Source organism: Sphaeramia orbicularis, chromosome 21 (genome assembly GCF_902148855.1).
Source record: "Sphaeramia orbicularis chromosome 21, fSphaOr1.1, whole genome shotgun sequence".
Lineage (NCBI taxonomy): Eukaryota > Metazoa > Chordata > Actinopteri > Kurtiformes > Apogonidae > Sphaeramia > Sphaeramia orbicularis.
In genome coordinates this window covers 1,798,020-1,815,291 of record NC_043977.1, presented here as the reverse complement: position 1 = coordinate 1,815,291, position 17,272 = coordinate 1,798,020, and the positions used below count along the sequence as shown (strand labels likewise).

At 40.0% G+C, this 17,272-nt stretch overlaps 1 protein-coding gene across 3 annotated transcripts in view; it reads right to left on the bottom strand.

Moving 5' to 3' along the window:
- Positions 1–11,895: 11,895 nt before the first annotated feature.
- Positions 11,896–17,272, bottom strand: part of LOC115412236 (speckle-type POZ protein-like A) — a 26,614-nt gene continuing 21,237 nt past the window's right edge. For 2 of the 3 annotated variants that reach the window (XM_030124624.1, XM_030124622.1), the window contains 3 exons: positions 15,008–15,150; positions 14,848–14,901; positions 13,255–13,399 (listed from right to left, as the gene is read on the bottom strand). In XM_030124624.1, the coding sequence (XP_029980484.1) occupies positions 13,255–13,399; positions 14,848–14,901; positions 15,008–15,150 (342 nt within the window). Of the gene's footprint in view, positions 13,400–14,847; positions 14,902–15,007; positions 15,151–17,272 lie in introns of all 3 variants that reach the window. The other variant, XM_030124623.1, reaches the window with a different exon arrangement.

The window sequence follows — 17,272 nt, the reverse complement described above, 5'->3', positions numbered from 1 at the left end:
CACGAATTTTTCACATGAAATTTCTGTTTTTTCAGGTCATTCACATCTGTTTTGTAAAATGTAAATATTTTCATAATTTAATTAGGGTTTTTTTGTACTAAAACAAAAAGAAAAACTTGGATTAGTCATTATTTACAGGTTATTCAGTCAGTATTTGACTGGTTCAGCCCACTGCAGATCAAACTGGGCTGAATATGGAACTGAGCTAAAGTGTTTGACAGACCTGCTCTGCATGAGGTCACTGCAGGACGTGCCACAGCTCAGTTATTTTTGGGTAAATATGAAAATTCTCAACCTTTTAGATCACAGGTGTCAAACTTACGGCCTGGGGGCCAAAACCGGCCCGCCAAAGGTTCTGATCCGGCCCACGGGATGATTTTATGGAGTGCAAAAATGACACTGAAGATCTGCCCAGTCTGGTGTTGAACTGGTTTAGATCTGCCCAGTCTGGTGTTGAACTGGTTTAGATCTGACCAGTCTGGTGTTGAACTGGTTTAGATCTGACCAGTCTGGTGTTGAACTGGTTCAGATCTGACCAGTCTGGTGTTGAACTGGTTCAGATGTGACCAGTCTGGTGTTGAACTGGTTTAGATCTGCCCAGTCTGGTGTTGAACTGGTTTAGATCTGACCAGTCTGGTGTTGAACTGGTTTAGATCTGACCAGTCTGGTGTTGAACTGGTTCAGATCTGACCAGTCTGGTGTTGAACTGGTTCAGATCTGACCAGTCTGGTGTTGAACTGGTTTAGATCTGCCCAGTCTGGTGTTGAACTGGTTTAGATCTGACCAGTCTGTGTTGAACTGGTTTAGATCTGACCAGTCTGTGTTGAACTGGTTTAGATCTGCCCAGTCTGGTGTTGAACTGGTTTAGATCTGACCAGTCTGTGTTGAACTGGTTTAGATCTGCCCAGTCTGGTGTTGAACTGGTTCAGATGTGACCAGTCTGTGTTGAACTGGTTTAGATGTGACCAGTCTGGTGTTGAACTGGTTTAGATCTGCCCAGTCTGGTGTTGAACTGGTTCAGATGTGACCAGTCTGGTGTTGAACTGGTTCAGATGTGACCAGTCTGGTGTTGAACTGGTTCAGATGTGCCCAGTCTGGTGTTGAACTGGTTCAGATGTGACCAGTCTGGTGTTGAACTGGTTCAGATGTGACCAGTCTGGTGTTGAACTGGTTCAGATGTGACCAGTCTGGTGTTGAACTGGTTTAGATCTGACCAGTCTGTGTTGAACTGGTTTAGATCTGACCAGTCTGGTGTTGAACTGGTTCAGATCTGCCCAGTCTGTGTTGAACTGGTTTAGATCTGCCCAGTCTGGTGTTGAACTGGTTTAGATGTGACCAGTCTGGTGTTGAACTGGTTCAGATCTGACCAGTCTGTGTTGAACTGGTTTAGATCTGACCAGTCTGGTGTTGAACTGGTTTAGATCTGACCAGTCTGTGTTGAACTGGTTTAGATCTGACCAGTCTGGTGTTGAACTGGTTTAGATCTGCCCAGTCTGGTGTTGAACTGGTTTAGATCTGACCAGTCTGTGTTGAACTGGTTCAGATCTGCCCAGTCTGTGTTGAACTGGTTTAGATCTGACCAGTCTGTGTTGAACTGGTTTAGATCTGACCAGTCTGTGTTGAACTGGTTTAGATCTGCCCAGTCTGGTGTTGAACTGGTTTAGATCTGCCCAGTCTGGTGTTGAACTGGTTCAGATCTGCCCAGTCTGGTGTTGAACTGGTTCAGATCTGCCCAGTCTGGTGTTGAACTGGTTTAGATCTGACCAGTCTGGTGTTGAACTGGTTTAGATCTGCCCAGTCTGGTGTTGAACTGGTTTAGATCTGACCAGTCTGGTGTTGAACTGGTTTAGATCTGCCCAGTCTGGTGTTGAACTGGTTCAGATCTGACCAGTCTGGTGTTGAACTGGTTCAGATGTGACCAGTCTGGTGTTGAACTGGTTTAGATCTGCCCAGTCTGGTGTTGAACTGGTTTAGATCTGACCAGTCTGGTGTTGAACTGGTTTAGATCTGCCCAGTCTGGTGTTGAACTGGTTTAGATCTGACCAGTCTGTGTTGAACTGGTTTAGATCTGACCAGTCTGTGTTGAACTGGTTTAGATCTGCCCAGTCTGGTGTTGAACTGGTTTAGATCTGACCAGTCTGTGTTGAACTGGTTTAGATCTGCCCAGTCTGGTGTTGAACTGGTTCAGATGTGACCAGTCTGTGTTGAACTGGTTTAGATGTGACCAGTCTGGTGTTGAACTGGTTTAGATCTGCCCAGTCTGGTGTTGAACTGGTTCAGATGTGACCAGTCTGGTGTTGAACTGGTTCAGATGTGACCAGTCTGGTGTTGAACTGGTTTAGATCTGACCAGTCTGTGTTGAACTGGTTTAGATCTGACCAGTCTGGTGTTGAACTGGTTCAGATCTGACCAGTCTGTGTTGAACTGGTTTAGATCTGACCAGTCTGGTGTTGAACTGGTTTAGATCTGACCAGTCTGTGTTGAACTGGTTTAGATCTGACCAGTCTGGTGTTGAACTGGTTTAGATCTGCCCAGTCTGGTGTTGAACTGGTTTAGATCTGACCAGTCTGTGTTGAACTGGTTCAGATCTGCCCAGTCTGTGTTGAACTGGTTTAGATCTGACCAGTCTGTGTTGAACTGGTTTAGATCTGACCAGTCTGTGTTGAACTGGTTTAGATCTGCCCAGTCTGGTGTTGAACTGGTTTAGATCTGCCCAGTCTGTGTTGAACTGGTTCAGATCTGACCAGTCTGGTGTTGAACTGGTTTAGATCTGACCAGTCTGTGTTGAACTGGTTTAGATGTGACCAGTCTGGTGTTGAACTGGTTTAGATCTGACCAGTCTGTGTTGAACTGGTTCAGATCTGCCCAGTCTGTGTTGAACTGGTTTAGATCTGACCAGTCTGTGTTGAACTGGTTTAGATCTGCCCAGTCTGGTGTTGAACTGGTTTAGATCTGACCAGTCTGTGTTGAACTGGTTCAGATCTGCCCAGTCTGTGTTGAACTGGTTTAGATCTGACCAGTCTGTGTTGAACTGGTTTAGATCTGACCAGTCTGTGTTGAACTGGTTTAGATCTGCCCAGTCTGGTGTTGAACTGGTTTAGATCTGACCAGTCTGTGTTGAACTGGTTTAGATCTGACCAGTCTGGTGTTGAACTGGTTTAGATCTGACCAGTCTGTGTTGAACTGGTTTAGATCTGACCAGTCTGTGTTGAACTGGTTTAGATCTGCCCAGTCTGGTGTTGAACTGGTTTAGATCTGACCAGTCTGTGTTGAACTGGTTTAGATCTGACCAGTCTGTGTGTTGAACTGGTTCAGATCTGACCAGTCTGGTGTTGAACTGGTTTAGATCTGACCAGTCTGTGTTGAACTGGTTTAGATCTGACCAGTCTCTGTGTTGAACTGGTTCAGATCTGACCAGTCTGGTGTTGAACTGGTTTAGATCTGACCAGTCTGGTGTTGAACTGGTTCAGATCTGACCAGTCTGGTGTTGAACTGGTTCAGATGTGACCAGTCTGGTGTTGAACTGGTTCAGATGTGACCAGTCTGGTGTTGAACTGGTTTAGATCTGACCAGTCTGTGTGTTGAACTGGTTCAGATCTGACCAGTCTGGTGTTGAACTGGTTTAGATGTGACCAGTCTGGTGTTGAACTGGTTCAGATCTGACCAGTCTGGTGTTGAACTGGTTTAGATCTGACCAGTCTGTGTTGAACTGGTTTAGATCTGACCAGTCTGGTGTTGAACTGGTTCAGATCTGACCAGTCTGGTGTTGAACTGGTTTAGATCTGACCAGTCTGGTGTTGAACTGGTTTAGATCTGACCAGTCTGTGTGTTGAACTGGTTTAGATCTGACCAGTCTGTGTGTTGAACTGGTTTAGATCTGACCAGTCTGTGTGTTGAACTGGTTTAGATCTGACCAGTCTGTGTGTTGAACTGGTTTAGATCTGACCAGTCTGTGGTGTTGAACTGGTTCAGATCTGACCAGTCTGGTGTTGAACTGGTTTAGATCTGACCAGTCTGGTGTTGAACTGGTTCAGATGTGCCCAGTCTGGTGTTGAACTGGTTCAGATGTGCCCAGTCTGGTGTTGAACTGGTTCAGATGTGCCCAGTCTGGTGTTGAACTGGTTCAGATGTGCCCAGTCTGGTGTTGAACTGGTTCAGATGTGACCAGTCTGTGTTGAACTGGTTTAGATCTGACCAGTCTGGTGTTGAACTGGTTCAGATCTGCCCAGTCTGGTGTTGAACTGGTTTAGATCTGACCAGTCTGGTGTTGAACTGGTTTAGATCTGACCAGTCTGGTGTTGAACTGGTTTAGATCTGACCAGTCTGGTGTTGAACTGGTTTAGATCTGCCCAGTCTGTGTGTTGAACTGGTTCAGATCTGACCAGTCTGGTGTTGAACTGGTTTAGATCTGACCAGTCTGGTGTTGAACTGGTTTAGATCTGACCAGTCTGGTGTTGAACTGGTTCAGATCTGACCAGTCTGGTGTTGAACTGGTTCAGATGTGACCAGTCTGGTGTTGAACTGGTTTAGATCTGACCAGTCTGTGTGTTGAACTGGTGTAGGTCTGACCAGTCTGGTGTTGAACTGGTTCAGATGTGACCAGTCTGGTGTTGAACTGGTTCAGATGTGCCCAGTCTGGTGTTGAACTGGTTCAGATGTGACCAGTCTGGTGTTGAACTGGTTCAGATCTGACCAGTCTGGTGTTGAACTGGTTTAGATCTGACCAGTCTGTGTGTTGAACTGGTTTAGATCTGACCAGTCTGGTGTTGAACTGGTTTAGATGTGACCAGTCTGGTGTTGAACTGGTTCAGATCTGACCAGTCTGGTGTTGAACTGGTTCAGATCTGACCAGTCTGGTGTTGAACTGGTTTAGATCTGACCAGTCTGGTGTTGAACTGGTTCAGATGTGCCCAGTCTGGTGTTGAACTGGTTCAGATGTGACCAGTCTGGTGTTGAACTGGTTCAGATGTGACCAGTCTGGTGTTGAACTGGTTCAGATGTGACCAGTCTGGTGTTGAACTGGTTTAGATGTGACCAGTCTGGTGTTGAACTGGTTCAGATGTGACCAGTCTGTGTTGAACTGGTTTAGGTCTGACCAGTCTGGTGTTGAACTGGTTTAGATCTGACCAGTCTGTGTGTTGAACTGGTTTAGATGTGCCCAGTCTGGTGTTGAACTGGTTTGATCCCAGTGGGATCTCCAGTCCAGTAACAGTCTAATAACTCTGACAATAACATGTGAACGACCTGAACATGAAGCTCAGTTTGAACTCTGTTCTGTCTGTTCCTAAATGTTTGGTGGATTTGTAGATCTGGTTTGTACGTCGTGTTCATAAGTTGACCCATAATATTGTAGACATTATTCTTATTTTAGTTCCACATTCCAAACTTCAAAACTTCAACAATATTATGTTTGTGTGACATTGTGTGTAAATGCACATGTACAAGTGAAAAGTTGAGGCAGAATATTGTTAAAATTAGGTTTTTTTTCTTAAGAAATTAATTTTTTTTCTGGTTACATTCACATCTTTTTTTTGTGAAAAGATAGTTTGTAGATGTAAATATTTTCATAATTGAATGTTTTTTATTGCACTAAAATGAAGACAAAAGCTGAGAGTTGTCATTATTTCTAGGTTTTTATTTTAATGGTTTGGCCCGTTTGAGATCAAATTGGGCTGAATGTGGAACTGAACTAACATCCCTGCTTTAGAAAAACTGCTTGAATTTGTCAGATTCAGAGCCGGACCAGTGGATTCCATGCACCCTTCGCCTTCTACTGCACACTGGCCTGGATTTGGTTCGTCCTACAGGCAGGAAACAGGAAACGCTTCCACTGACTGGTGTGTGGAATATTGACGGACGTCACTGAAGAAAGTCAGTTTACTGTAAAAGAGTTCAGCTGTTTTTGTGATTATGATATTTCTAATAAACTGAACTATAGAGGATCTAATTCTGCCTTTAATGTGGAACCAGAGCCGACGCCTGTGACTGTGTCTGGTGCTGCTTCTAAATGGACAGTTTAGGACTATTCCCGCTGCTTTATTTTGCACAATTTGAAGTTTATTTAGATTTATTTCTGATGTGTTTGACCAAACGATTGAACAATTATCGAAATGCGACAGAACTAGTGATTCCACTTTATTTGATGTGGGATGCAGTTTCTACATTGTTCAGCAGAACCAAATCCATGACCACAAAGCAAAACCTCCTATCTGCAACTTTTTAGATTTTGAGTTTTCACATTAAATGGTGAGAACAAGGATGACTCCACAGTTTCAGTCGATCTGCAGATAATCCCGCCCTTTCTTATGACATGAAGGTCACCTGACAACAACAAAGACCACACTGTAAAAAAACTAAACCATCAATCAAATTTTATTTCTATAGCGCCAAATCATAACAGAAGTTCTTATGACACTTTACAGATAGACTTGGTCCAAACCAGACTCTAAGTCACAGGTGTCAAACATGCGGCCCGGGGGCCCAAACCGGCCCGCCAAAGGGCCCAAACCGGCCCAAGGGATGAATTTATGAAATACAAAAATTACACTGAAGATCTGAACAAACAATGGTGTTCGAATCATTTCAGGTCAATTCAATCTAAAGTGGGTCAGACCAGTCAAACACTATCAGAGTAACTTCTAAATAAAGAAATAAAATTCTTTGTTTTGGTGTAAAAAAGGTAAAATTACACAAAAATGTTGACATTTACAGACTAGCCTTTCACAAAAACTGTGAATAACCTGAAATGTCTTCATAGAAGTCTGTGGAATTGGACCAGTATTCTGCCTGTTACTAAATATTGTGTATTTGCAGATCCACTGGGATCTGTCAGCTGTGATGCACATGTATGAAGGACAAACTGAGGTGTAATGTTGTAAACATCGCACTTATTTTTCTTCAGAATTTTCAGGTTGTTCATATTTGTTCATGTTCTGTTCCACTACAGTTCGCAGATGTAAATATTTTCATTACAGAATCTGACCTTTTTCACTCAAAAACATAAGAGAAAACTATGGAGTTGACATTATTTATCAGTTCTTATCCTATTATTTATATTATTTTACTGGTTCGGTCACTGTAGCACATATTCGTCTGTATGTGGAACTGAACTCAGACGACTTGGACAGCCCTGCTCTAAACCAGTTTACAGAACCCAACAGAATCCTCCAGGATCCATGTTTGTTTTGTTTCCTGAAAAAAGTGTTTTTTTCAGATAGGAGGTTTTGTGTTGTGGCCATCACAATGCTTCTGCCTTTTTTATGTCATATTTGCTTTGTATGAGAATTCCAAGTCTACAGACTCACCAGTCCCACCCATCAGCTTAGCCTCAGATACTTGTTCTATGTCAGTTCCACGTACAGACACATTCAAAACAGGAGTGTTTAAAACATGTCTGGACCCCAACACCTGACATTTCCTCTCCTCAGTGCTGAGCTAATGTGTGTGTTGGCGCTCCGTCGTCTGCTTTCATTCCTTCGGTACAAGCGCCTCTCAACAGGGTAAACACACCGTTTTAAGAGGTACATTTCAGTGTAGCTTTTTAATGGGCAATAAATCTGTGTCCACAGGCGTGGATGATACCAGAGGTACACCTCAGGGAGCACATCCATTCTGCTGTGGCCATCAGGGACAGGGCTCTTTTCATTCGCTTCCATTACTCTTATCTGATCAGACTGAGGCTCCCAGTCACACATGGTTTTCCTATCCTGCACACATCCGACCGAACCCCCCCAAACAAAGACCGTGTGGACACACACTTCACTGTGTCCCTTTACTGGACTCGTCTCACTCTGAACAAATCAGATTCAGAACCCTTTATTTATCCCATACGTGCAGTTCGTTTGACCACAGACTTCAGCCAACGTCCAAAGAGCAATGTGACAAACGAATAAAGCAGTGCACAGATACAGGACTACTGAACGCAACGACGAAGAAATGCATTTAAAGAATCAACAAGAAATCATCAAGAAATACCAATGCAGACTAAAAGATCCTATTGGTTCAAATGATTAATGATTGGTTAATCAAATGATTGAGAAAAAGAAAATGAGCGTCCGTCACTAAAGACAATGATTCTACTGTAGATCTGAAAACATCCTTCGGGTCCAGAGCAGTGGTTCCAACCTGTTCTACTCCTGACCCCATTTTAACAGCACACACTTCTGTCCACCCCAGACATTCGAAACAGAGACTTTTTTTGCTTAATTTGTTTTTGATCCTGTAATAGTTTGCTATACTACGTTGCAAATATACATGAATGTCAGAGGGCATTTAGTCTACTGTATATAATGTCTGTTACTGTGGACAGAGGCAGGAAATCCAGGTGTAGATTAAAGGCTCAGGATCTGTCCAGTCAGTCCAGCTGGGATTTACAAGGAGGACAATTAACCCTTTCATGCATGAATTATGAGAACATTAATGAAGAGGTTTGTTTTTCCTGAGTGTTTTTATTCCTCTTTAGGCATGAAAAAAAAAAAAAATTATGAACCTATTTTTCATGGAGTTACAAAAATATCCCCTCAGTTGGACACAACGCGTTTAATTTTAGAAGCAAAAGAAACGTATTTACTGAAATACTGCGCGAAAACTATGAAATAAAAACATGTTTAATGCTGCTAATCTGATGTTTTCTCACATTTTAACATACCTGCATGGAGATAGTATGCAAAAAAAAAGCCTTTTTATTTAAAAAATACAAAACAGTTAATTACAGTCTAATAACAATTATTAATTTTTAAAAATCAAACATGTTTGTGCAGATCAGGTTTATCTAGAACAGCAGAGTTCCAGTAAAAGTATGAATTACAGCGTATGGGATGATGCATAAGTGTCCACTGTGTCAGCTGATATGGAACTAAAACAACAAGAAACAAATATGCAAGAGAGCAGCTTTGAACAGCTGTCCACTGGAGTGAGCACCATGCATGAAAGGGTTAACACTGAACAAACAACAACTCAAACTATGAATTATGAAAGAAGTATGAAAGTTTTTAGTTTATTTTTTTTTATCAATTACTGGAAATTTCAGGCGACCCTAAGGTTGAACACCACTGGTCCAGAGGGTCAAACTAATGTGAGTTCAGGTTCCACATTCAAAGCCAGTCTGATCTGAACTGGGCCGGACCAGTGCAATAATGACCTTTAAAGAATCACAACTTTCCCCCTTTGTTTTACTGCAATAAAATAACATTAAATTATGAAAATATTTCCATTTACAAACTTTCACCAAAAAATGTGAATAACCTGAAAAAAAGAAAAATAAGTACTATTTTAACAATATTCTGTCTCAACTTATCATTTGAACATGTACATTTACACACAGTGTTACACAAATATGGTAACAGGCAGAATACTGGTGAGATTTTGGGGTTTGGAACTAAAATAAGAATAATTCACACAATATTATGTCCCAGCTTATTTTTAACCCAACGAACAGATGACAGTGGATCTACAAATGAACCAAACATTAACAGTAACAGGCTGAATATTGGTACAATTACACTGAATTTACTTCAAACATTCAGGTTGTTCATATTTGTTCAGATTATTCACATTTTATCGTTATAGGATAGGTAAATGTACATATTTTCATAGTGTAGTATTATTTTTTCCACAATAGCCCTTTAAACCCGAGCCTAAAACAGTCAACCTGGACTTCTGTAATTTTGACTAAAAGGTTAGAAAATAAGTTGTGAGTTCTTTTGCCCATTTTTCCAGATCTTTCCAAATCTATCAGTCATTTACAATTTCCTGCTTATTCTAATTCTGCTAAAACTGCTTCTACTACAGGTATGGGTGAAATGACCGTAATGACCCAATAAAACCTAGAAAGGAAAAAGTCTCAGGTTTCAGAAACCGCTGGAATATTTCCAGTCACACAAACAGCGACAGTTCCATCCAAACTGTATACGTACAGGGTGTGTCAGCCCTGACACGCCAGGTTTGAAAGGTTTAAAGCAAAAAGAAAATGTGTATTTGTCAGTTATTTCTGGATGATGCTGTTATTTTACTAGATTCCATTGCAAGGTTATCGTTAACGAAAAGTAACAAAATGATTAAAACTAGAATTGTAAAAACATTTTCATTAACTGAAATAAATAAAAACTAGAATTAAAAGAAAAAAAAAAGATTACTAACTGAAACTGTCTTGTGTGTTTACAAAACTAAAACGGATAAAAATTATGGATAAAATTCCCTCATTTTCGTCTTTGTCAGTGTCAGATTGATGTTAAATCTAGATTTATTTCGCTCTAGTGATTTTATGTGCTGTCTCCATACGACACTTTTTGGTCCGTCACTTGTGTTCACTTGTGGTTTCCAGTCGTCTTCTGGTCCCCACTCTACCTGGAAACATGGAGACTAAAGCAGCAGAGTCCTGTCTGGGATTGATTTGAATAGGAGCACAGAGAAGAAGAGAAAAGAGACCACTGAACTACAACTGAACTACAACTGAACTACAACTAAACTACAACTGAACTACAACTAAACTAAAACTGAACTACAACTGAACTACAACTGAACTACAACTGAACTAAAACTGAACTAAAACTGAACTACAACTAAACTACAACTGAACTACAACTGAACTAAAACTAAAATTAAAACTAAACTAAAACTAAACTAAAACTAAGCATTTAGAAAAAAATGAAAACTAATAAAAACTATCAAACCTGCTCTAAAAACTAATTAAAATGAACTGAATTAGAGAAAAAAAAAGTCAAAACTAAATAAAACTAGAATGAAACATCCAAAACTATTCAAACCTTGTCCCATTGGTCCGTTTGTGGAACCTGAACTAAAACCAGTTGGACACCTTTAACTGTTAAAACCTTCAGTGGAATCTTAACACTGCAAATTCATTCCACGGGCTGGAGTGGAACCTTCGGTGGGCCGGTTTGGGTCCACGAGCCGCATGTTTGACACCGGACCAACAGCCGTCAACATTCACAGAAGTCTGAGATGTAACAAGTGTCATGTAAATACCTTCAGCTGCTCATTTTTTACTCAACAAAAGCTGGATTTGACAAAATCGTGAGCCTTCATTCAGTTTAATATATAATCAGTGAAATAAAAGGATGGGAAAATGAACGGTTCAAAACACCAACATCTCAGATTAAAAGCAGCATAAATCTGTCTCATTTCAAAAGCAAAAACCAATATATTCAAACGGAAACCAGAGTGAAACTGTTGCATAAGAGGAACACTCTGTTTGTGAGACAAAAGTGAGATGGTTTTGGATGGAACAGGCTGTTGTCAAATTAAAAACAGTCAGAACTTTAAGGAAACCAACTCTAATCCCCAACGCTGTGAGTTTCTATTAAATCCTCAACATTTAAAGTTGTGCTCCTGTGTCTCCTCCTCAATCTTATTTCCTCCACATCACAAAAACATTTGTGTGATTGTGATGATGCCACTGCAGACGTCGTCTCTTTCAAGCGGCGGAGTTAGAAGAAGAAAGTGAAAGCGGGAGATAAAGGGTTGGAGAGGCGTCCTAAAGTAGAGATGCTATCAGGGCTTTTTCTAGTATCTGAGCTGAGAGGGGCGGACGAGGATCAGCAGGCTGATGATGAAGACGTCTGCAGCCTGCCGTCGACTTTAATTAGAGCTGATGCACAGCGTTCACGCAGAAGAAGAAGAAAAAAAGGTCTTTCATGTGATATCAAGAGTTCAGCGTTGAATATGTGGCTACATTAACACAGTTTAAGCACATTTTCCTTTGATTATCAGCGTTGTTTTCTAATCTTACATTTAAGGGAACGGCGGTGGAGGAAGATCACACAGGTCTGTCGTCCACCTCCATTAAAACGAGCATTAAAGACCAACGGCAGGAGAACGGCGCCTCCTCAAAGCACAAACAGACCTGGTCAAAGGAGAAGAAAAGGAAGCGGTGCCATGTCAGACTGCTGGAAAATGTTTTAATGGGTTAATGCAGGCATTCTTGCAGACAACAACTTCATCTTTTTGCTTCCGAACAAAACATCTCTCAACATGACGCTGCATGAGGAGTAAGATCATGTAAAAATGATGCTACTCTTTTAATTTACAAAATCCTCTGAAGTGTCTGTCACACCACGCCACATACAAGACGGACCCAAGAACATGACAACCCCCCCATTCAAACACACAATAACATTGCCAGTAGAAGTGATGCTCAGCATCCTACAAATATCCAAGCATGTTAGAGGAAATTTTGCACATACTCAATTTAATTCTGCACAAGTAGTTCAGATAATTCAGAAAATAAATTGTTAAAAACAAAATTGGTACTTGGACACTTTCTTCGACAATAACATGACCATGCATTAGTCTCTCCACTTTTAGTTAACCACAATATATTGAGAATATATAATATTTGCAAGTTGGCAATACTAAGGAAAGAAATTCTCAAGATTTTCTCTAAACAGTTCACAGACGTATGATCTGGAATATGTCATTGAAATGGGAGACTGAGTAAATATTTCCATATACTTCCAATGTTTTAATATATTAGGGCCATAGACACTTTCCGTCTTACGTGTATTAAGAATTGACACTGGATCTTCATCATGGCAGATTATGTTTGTTTTTTTTCCCCACAAAAATGCAATAGAACAGACTTTCTTGTACACTGGTCTTCTGAAGATGGTTCGACTGTCATTTACATAGAAATGGTGCCATCAATATGGGGCATACGCATCTTTTAAAAAGTGTAAAGAACTGACCTTGCACTGAAAGTGTTCATGCTTTTTAATGTCTAGTCACAAAACGGGCTAAACATTACAAATATATAATATTTCCCATTTAGTTAAACCTTTGTTACGTTCCTATAGAACTCCATATCAAAATGACTATTCATGGGAACTAGTGCAACCTGGAGGAGGCCTGGTCTTTGTGACAAGGCAGGCACAGAGTAAAATAGACAAAGTACTCTAGAGCAGCTCCAGAGCAATGGCAGATATATTAAGGCCATTTTCAAAATTACAGGAAAATAATGAACAGTAGCAGACGCCTCGTCTTCCTACCCGGGCTGAACTGAATTCAGTTGGGGCAGCAAAGCAAGAAAGTAACACCGATTGAACCGACCCCCCCCCGATCTGTTGATGTCAGTCGTCCACGTGCCGGCCTCCCCACGTACGTCCCTGTCCAGAAAAGCTCCACTCTTCTTTATTCAAGTGTGTTCAGTTTTGGTGGAAGTCGAGCGGTACCCTCACTAGTCCGTCCTCTGTAAACCCATGCTTCACACCTCCAGTAAAGTCCTGGGCCACAGTCGGGCAGTCAGGACTGTTTTAGACGCTTCCTGGGAAGACCGAAGGGGGGGCACTGTGCTGACGCCAGGGCGCGGAAGGCCTCGGCGACCAAGTGAGGGTGGGATTGGATCATTGACTTCCAGCCTGCAGTCTCCATTATGTCTGTAGCATGACTGTAAGCACAGGCAAAAGCACGTTAGCGCTCCGACGGACGACTGTGCACATTAAAAATCAATAAACATAAATGAGATGGTAATGACGAGGCAGATACAGTCAGCGGTGACGGAGGAGCTGATGATCAACTTCATATGCACCAACACTGAGCCCCTTTACATCCACACCGTTACAACAACCAGTATGTCTGGAATAATCTGATTATTATTGATCACGTAAACAGGATAATCTGATCGGCTTTATCCGATAACAGCAGTAATCTGATTATAATAAATCAGATTAACACACCTCGATTCTCCCCAATACTCTGATGTCTTCACACATGTACACAGATTAATCTGATTTATTTAGGTTTTTTACATCTGCACGTGTAAAAAAAAAAAAAAAAAAATCCATATAAACGGAAGTTAAGCAGCGACACCATGAGTCTAAGGAAAAAGGTAAACAAACAATATAATAAATACATAAATAAATATAAGAAAAAATACATATATAAATATAAATAATATTAAAAAACAAATATTAGCCTTTTCCACTTGTGTTCTGGAATATTCCCCCGTTCTTCTGTACCGATGACTCTGCAGAGGTTCACAACACTGCTATGATCAGAGGATTTCACACACGCAAGTTCTACGTCCCCCTGTCCGCTGTGGCTCCGCCCCTTTGACTGGTGAACGCAGGTCCACCTGTCTCACCTCTGTTCATACTTTTGTCAATGGAGGAAAAAAGGTGGAATCACCGTCTGACCTTTTACCAGCATCTTTGTCATCTAATGAAATGAAATGAAGGATAGTAGCATCATGTGACCTATTCTGTAGTCTTATTAGCTCCTCCCACATTAGGACAGCTAATGTTGATGCTGTAGGCGTTGCCATGGTAACAAGACAAGACCGGATGTTTTGAAAATGACAGGAAGTGTACGTCTGACGTCATAACGTACGTTACGAAATCAAATAATGGACGTAAACATGTAAACCAGGGTTTATCGATTATCGCATTTATGAAGTGACTGTAAACACGTCGCATGTGATTATGGTAATTATCTGATTACTCCAGTTATCGGATTTGTATGGTCACGTAAACGGGCTCAGTGTTTCTAGCACATGTACACAAGATAAAAACTGACATCGGATTAACAAACTGAACGCAACACACAACTTCAGTATTTCAAGGTGTCCTGTAATATCACACTACATCATCCTGAAGAAAAACTTCCCCTAAAACCCACCGCCTTCCTCTTTAAGATTCTTCAAATATTCCATTTCCAGGGTTTATCCAGGTATGAGTCTATTAATAACTTGGATACAAAGATATGGAGCTTCAAACTGAAAAGGCAAATAGCACTCTGTCTGCCTGGGTAAAACAATGAATTCTAATGCATCTGGTTGGGCCAAGAGATAAGGATGTGTTATTAATCTTGTGTCACATATATCAGCTAATTACATACTTGCTATTCCAGTTCTTTCCATCTTTACAGCCCAGCTGTCTCAGGACACTGCACCTATGGCAAGGAGATAAAAAGGTAAGCATTCAGGGCTGGTAAACAGAAATGGCAGTAGAAATTTATCACTGGAGGTTTTTTTTTTTTTTTTTTTTGCGATACTTGCCTGTTGATAAAATCTATGGCTTGTGCTTTGAGCTGCTCAGCACTGTGCAAGTCTGCTAGGATGAGGGTGTCGGCCACGTTCTCCACTGAAAGGCTGTTGCACAAGGCCTCTTCACACATGACCTTTAAACGCTCCAGAGCGTACTGGGGTGGGAGCGAACACACAAAAAACACAGACGTTACACTCCGTCAACACGGTTTGTGCTTCTGTCTCTGATTCTCAATTCACATCAAAGCTACAAACAAGTCGAAAAGAAAAAAAAAAGAATATGAATAGATAAAACAGCAAAAACCAGGCTAGTACAGGTTGTACTGGAACAAAACAGGATAAGACCATTTCATTATCAGGGTTCGGACACATTTTTAAAGGTGAAATTCAAGCACTTTTAAGGGTCGTTTTCACCTCATCATCGTAGTTACATACATATCTACTCAAGATTATTATATTCACTTTTTATCACAATGATGTACGCCGTTTTATGCTCCAAATATGTTAAATGATTTTTTCATTAGAGCAAAAATTTAGAAATTACAGGAGAACACAAAGGGAAGCCACTGGTGTTCTTCAGCCACAAAGATGAAGACACAAAAGGACCTGGAGTCGACCTGAGAACACCTGGAATTTATTTATTAACATAAAGTTTAATGTTTCAACATGTGTCACTGCTGTGTAAGTAGTTTTGGTTTGAATTATAAGCACTTCAACTAAAATTCAAGCATTTTCAAGGATTTCAAGCCCCCGTACAAACCCTACATCATATAGTGGCTGTGATTATTACTTATATACACTGATTTTGGATAACGATTTAAAAGTGTTTTCAAGAAAATTCATTAACAGTATTTTATGACTAGGGATGCAACAATATGAAGATTTCATATCACAGCTATTGTGACCAAAATTATCACGGTTATCATTATTATCACGGTCTTATTGAAATTGTGCTCAAAATGTTGAAAAAGTACTGATACACACACTGAAATAATTTAACCAAGTTCTATTTAACAAAAATAAATAAAATAACAGTCCCAATGTCCCTTCTGTTGCAGACACATTCAAATATTAACCCTTAGTGGTCTGAGTCTATTTTGTCCGTTTTTCAGTCCTTTTGATTTGGCCTTTATATACTATAGAAACAAATGTTTACTATACCCATGTTTGGGATCTGTTTTTTCAGCACAACTTCATCTATATCATCTGTCTGTTATTTTTTCACTTTAATCTACTATAAAAATCCGGTTTGAAAAATGTGTATAATTTATTGCATAAATAACACACAGATGCTTAACGAACCTTTTCAACAACTTTAAAAGTGAATATTGGTTCCAAATATTAGGTATAGAAAATTAAATTTGTAATAAATTCAAACTATACTCAAATATTTGACATAAAAGCAGATCTGTACATGAGGTTTTTTCCCCTAAAAGTGCGATAATCAAACACAGTTATCATGAGAATTAGAATTGAAATGGTAACACTAATCGTCTGCAATTTTATCGCAGTTTATCGTTATACTGGTAATCGTTACATCCCTACTTATGACCCATAGTTTTTTTTATTACTGATCATTGTTTTTGTTTTTTTGTTGGGGGGGGGGGGGGGGGTTACACTGGACGAATAGTTTTTATATGTATATTTCTTTCTATCTTGTATTTATAGTGTGTGTTTATATTTATTGCTGCTGCCTCCTGAGCCAACTGCATCTAAATGTCATTTTTACATGTAAATCTGAAATGATACATAAAGTCTGTCTACGTCAGGGGTGTCCAACATGTGGCCCAGGGACCAAATCCAGCCCCAGAAAGAAAGAGTAAAAATGACACTGAAGACATTAACAGTCAAGGTTGTCCACATCAGATTAGTTCAGGTTCCACATAGACTAATATGAGCTAAACTAAAATAAAAAATAAACTATAAATTATGACAACTACAGATTTTCTTCTTGAAAAATTATGTGAAAAAATCTGAGTGAAAAAAATAACATTTAAAAACTAGCCTTTCACTAGTAAATACATAACTAAAACAAATATGAAAAACCTGGAATGTGCCATTTCACCAATACTCTATCTGTTACTAAAGGTTTGGTGCATTTATAGATCCACTGTGATCTGTACGTTAATATTGTAGAAACTGTTCTTATTTTAGTTCCAAACTCCAATATTTTAATAATATTATACTGTTACCACATGTTTGTGTAACATTGTGTGTGATGCACATTTATAAATAATGAGTCGAGGCATAATATTGTTAAAGTTACACAAATTTTTC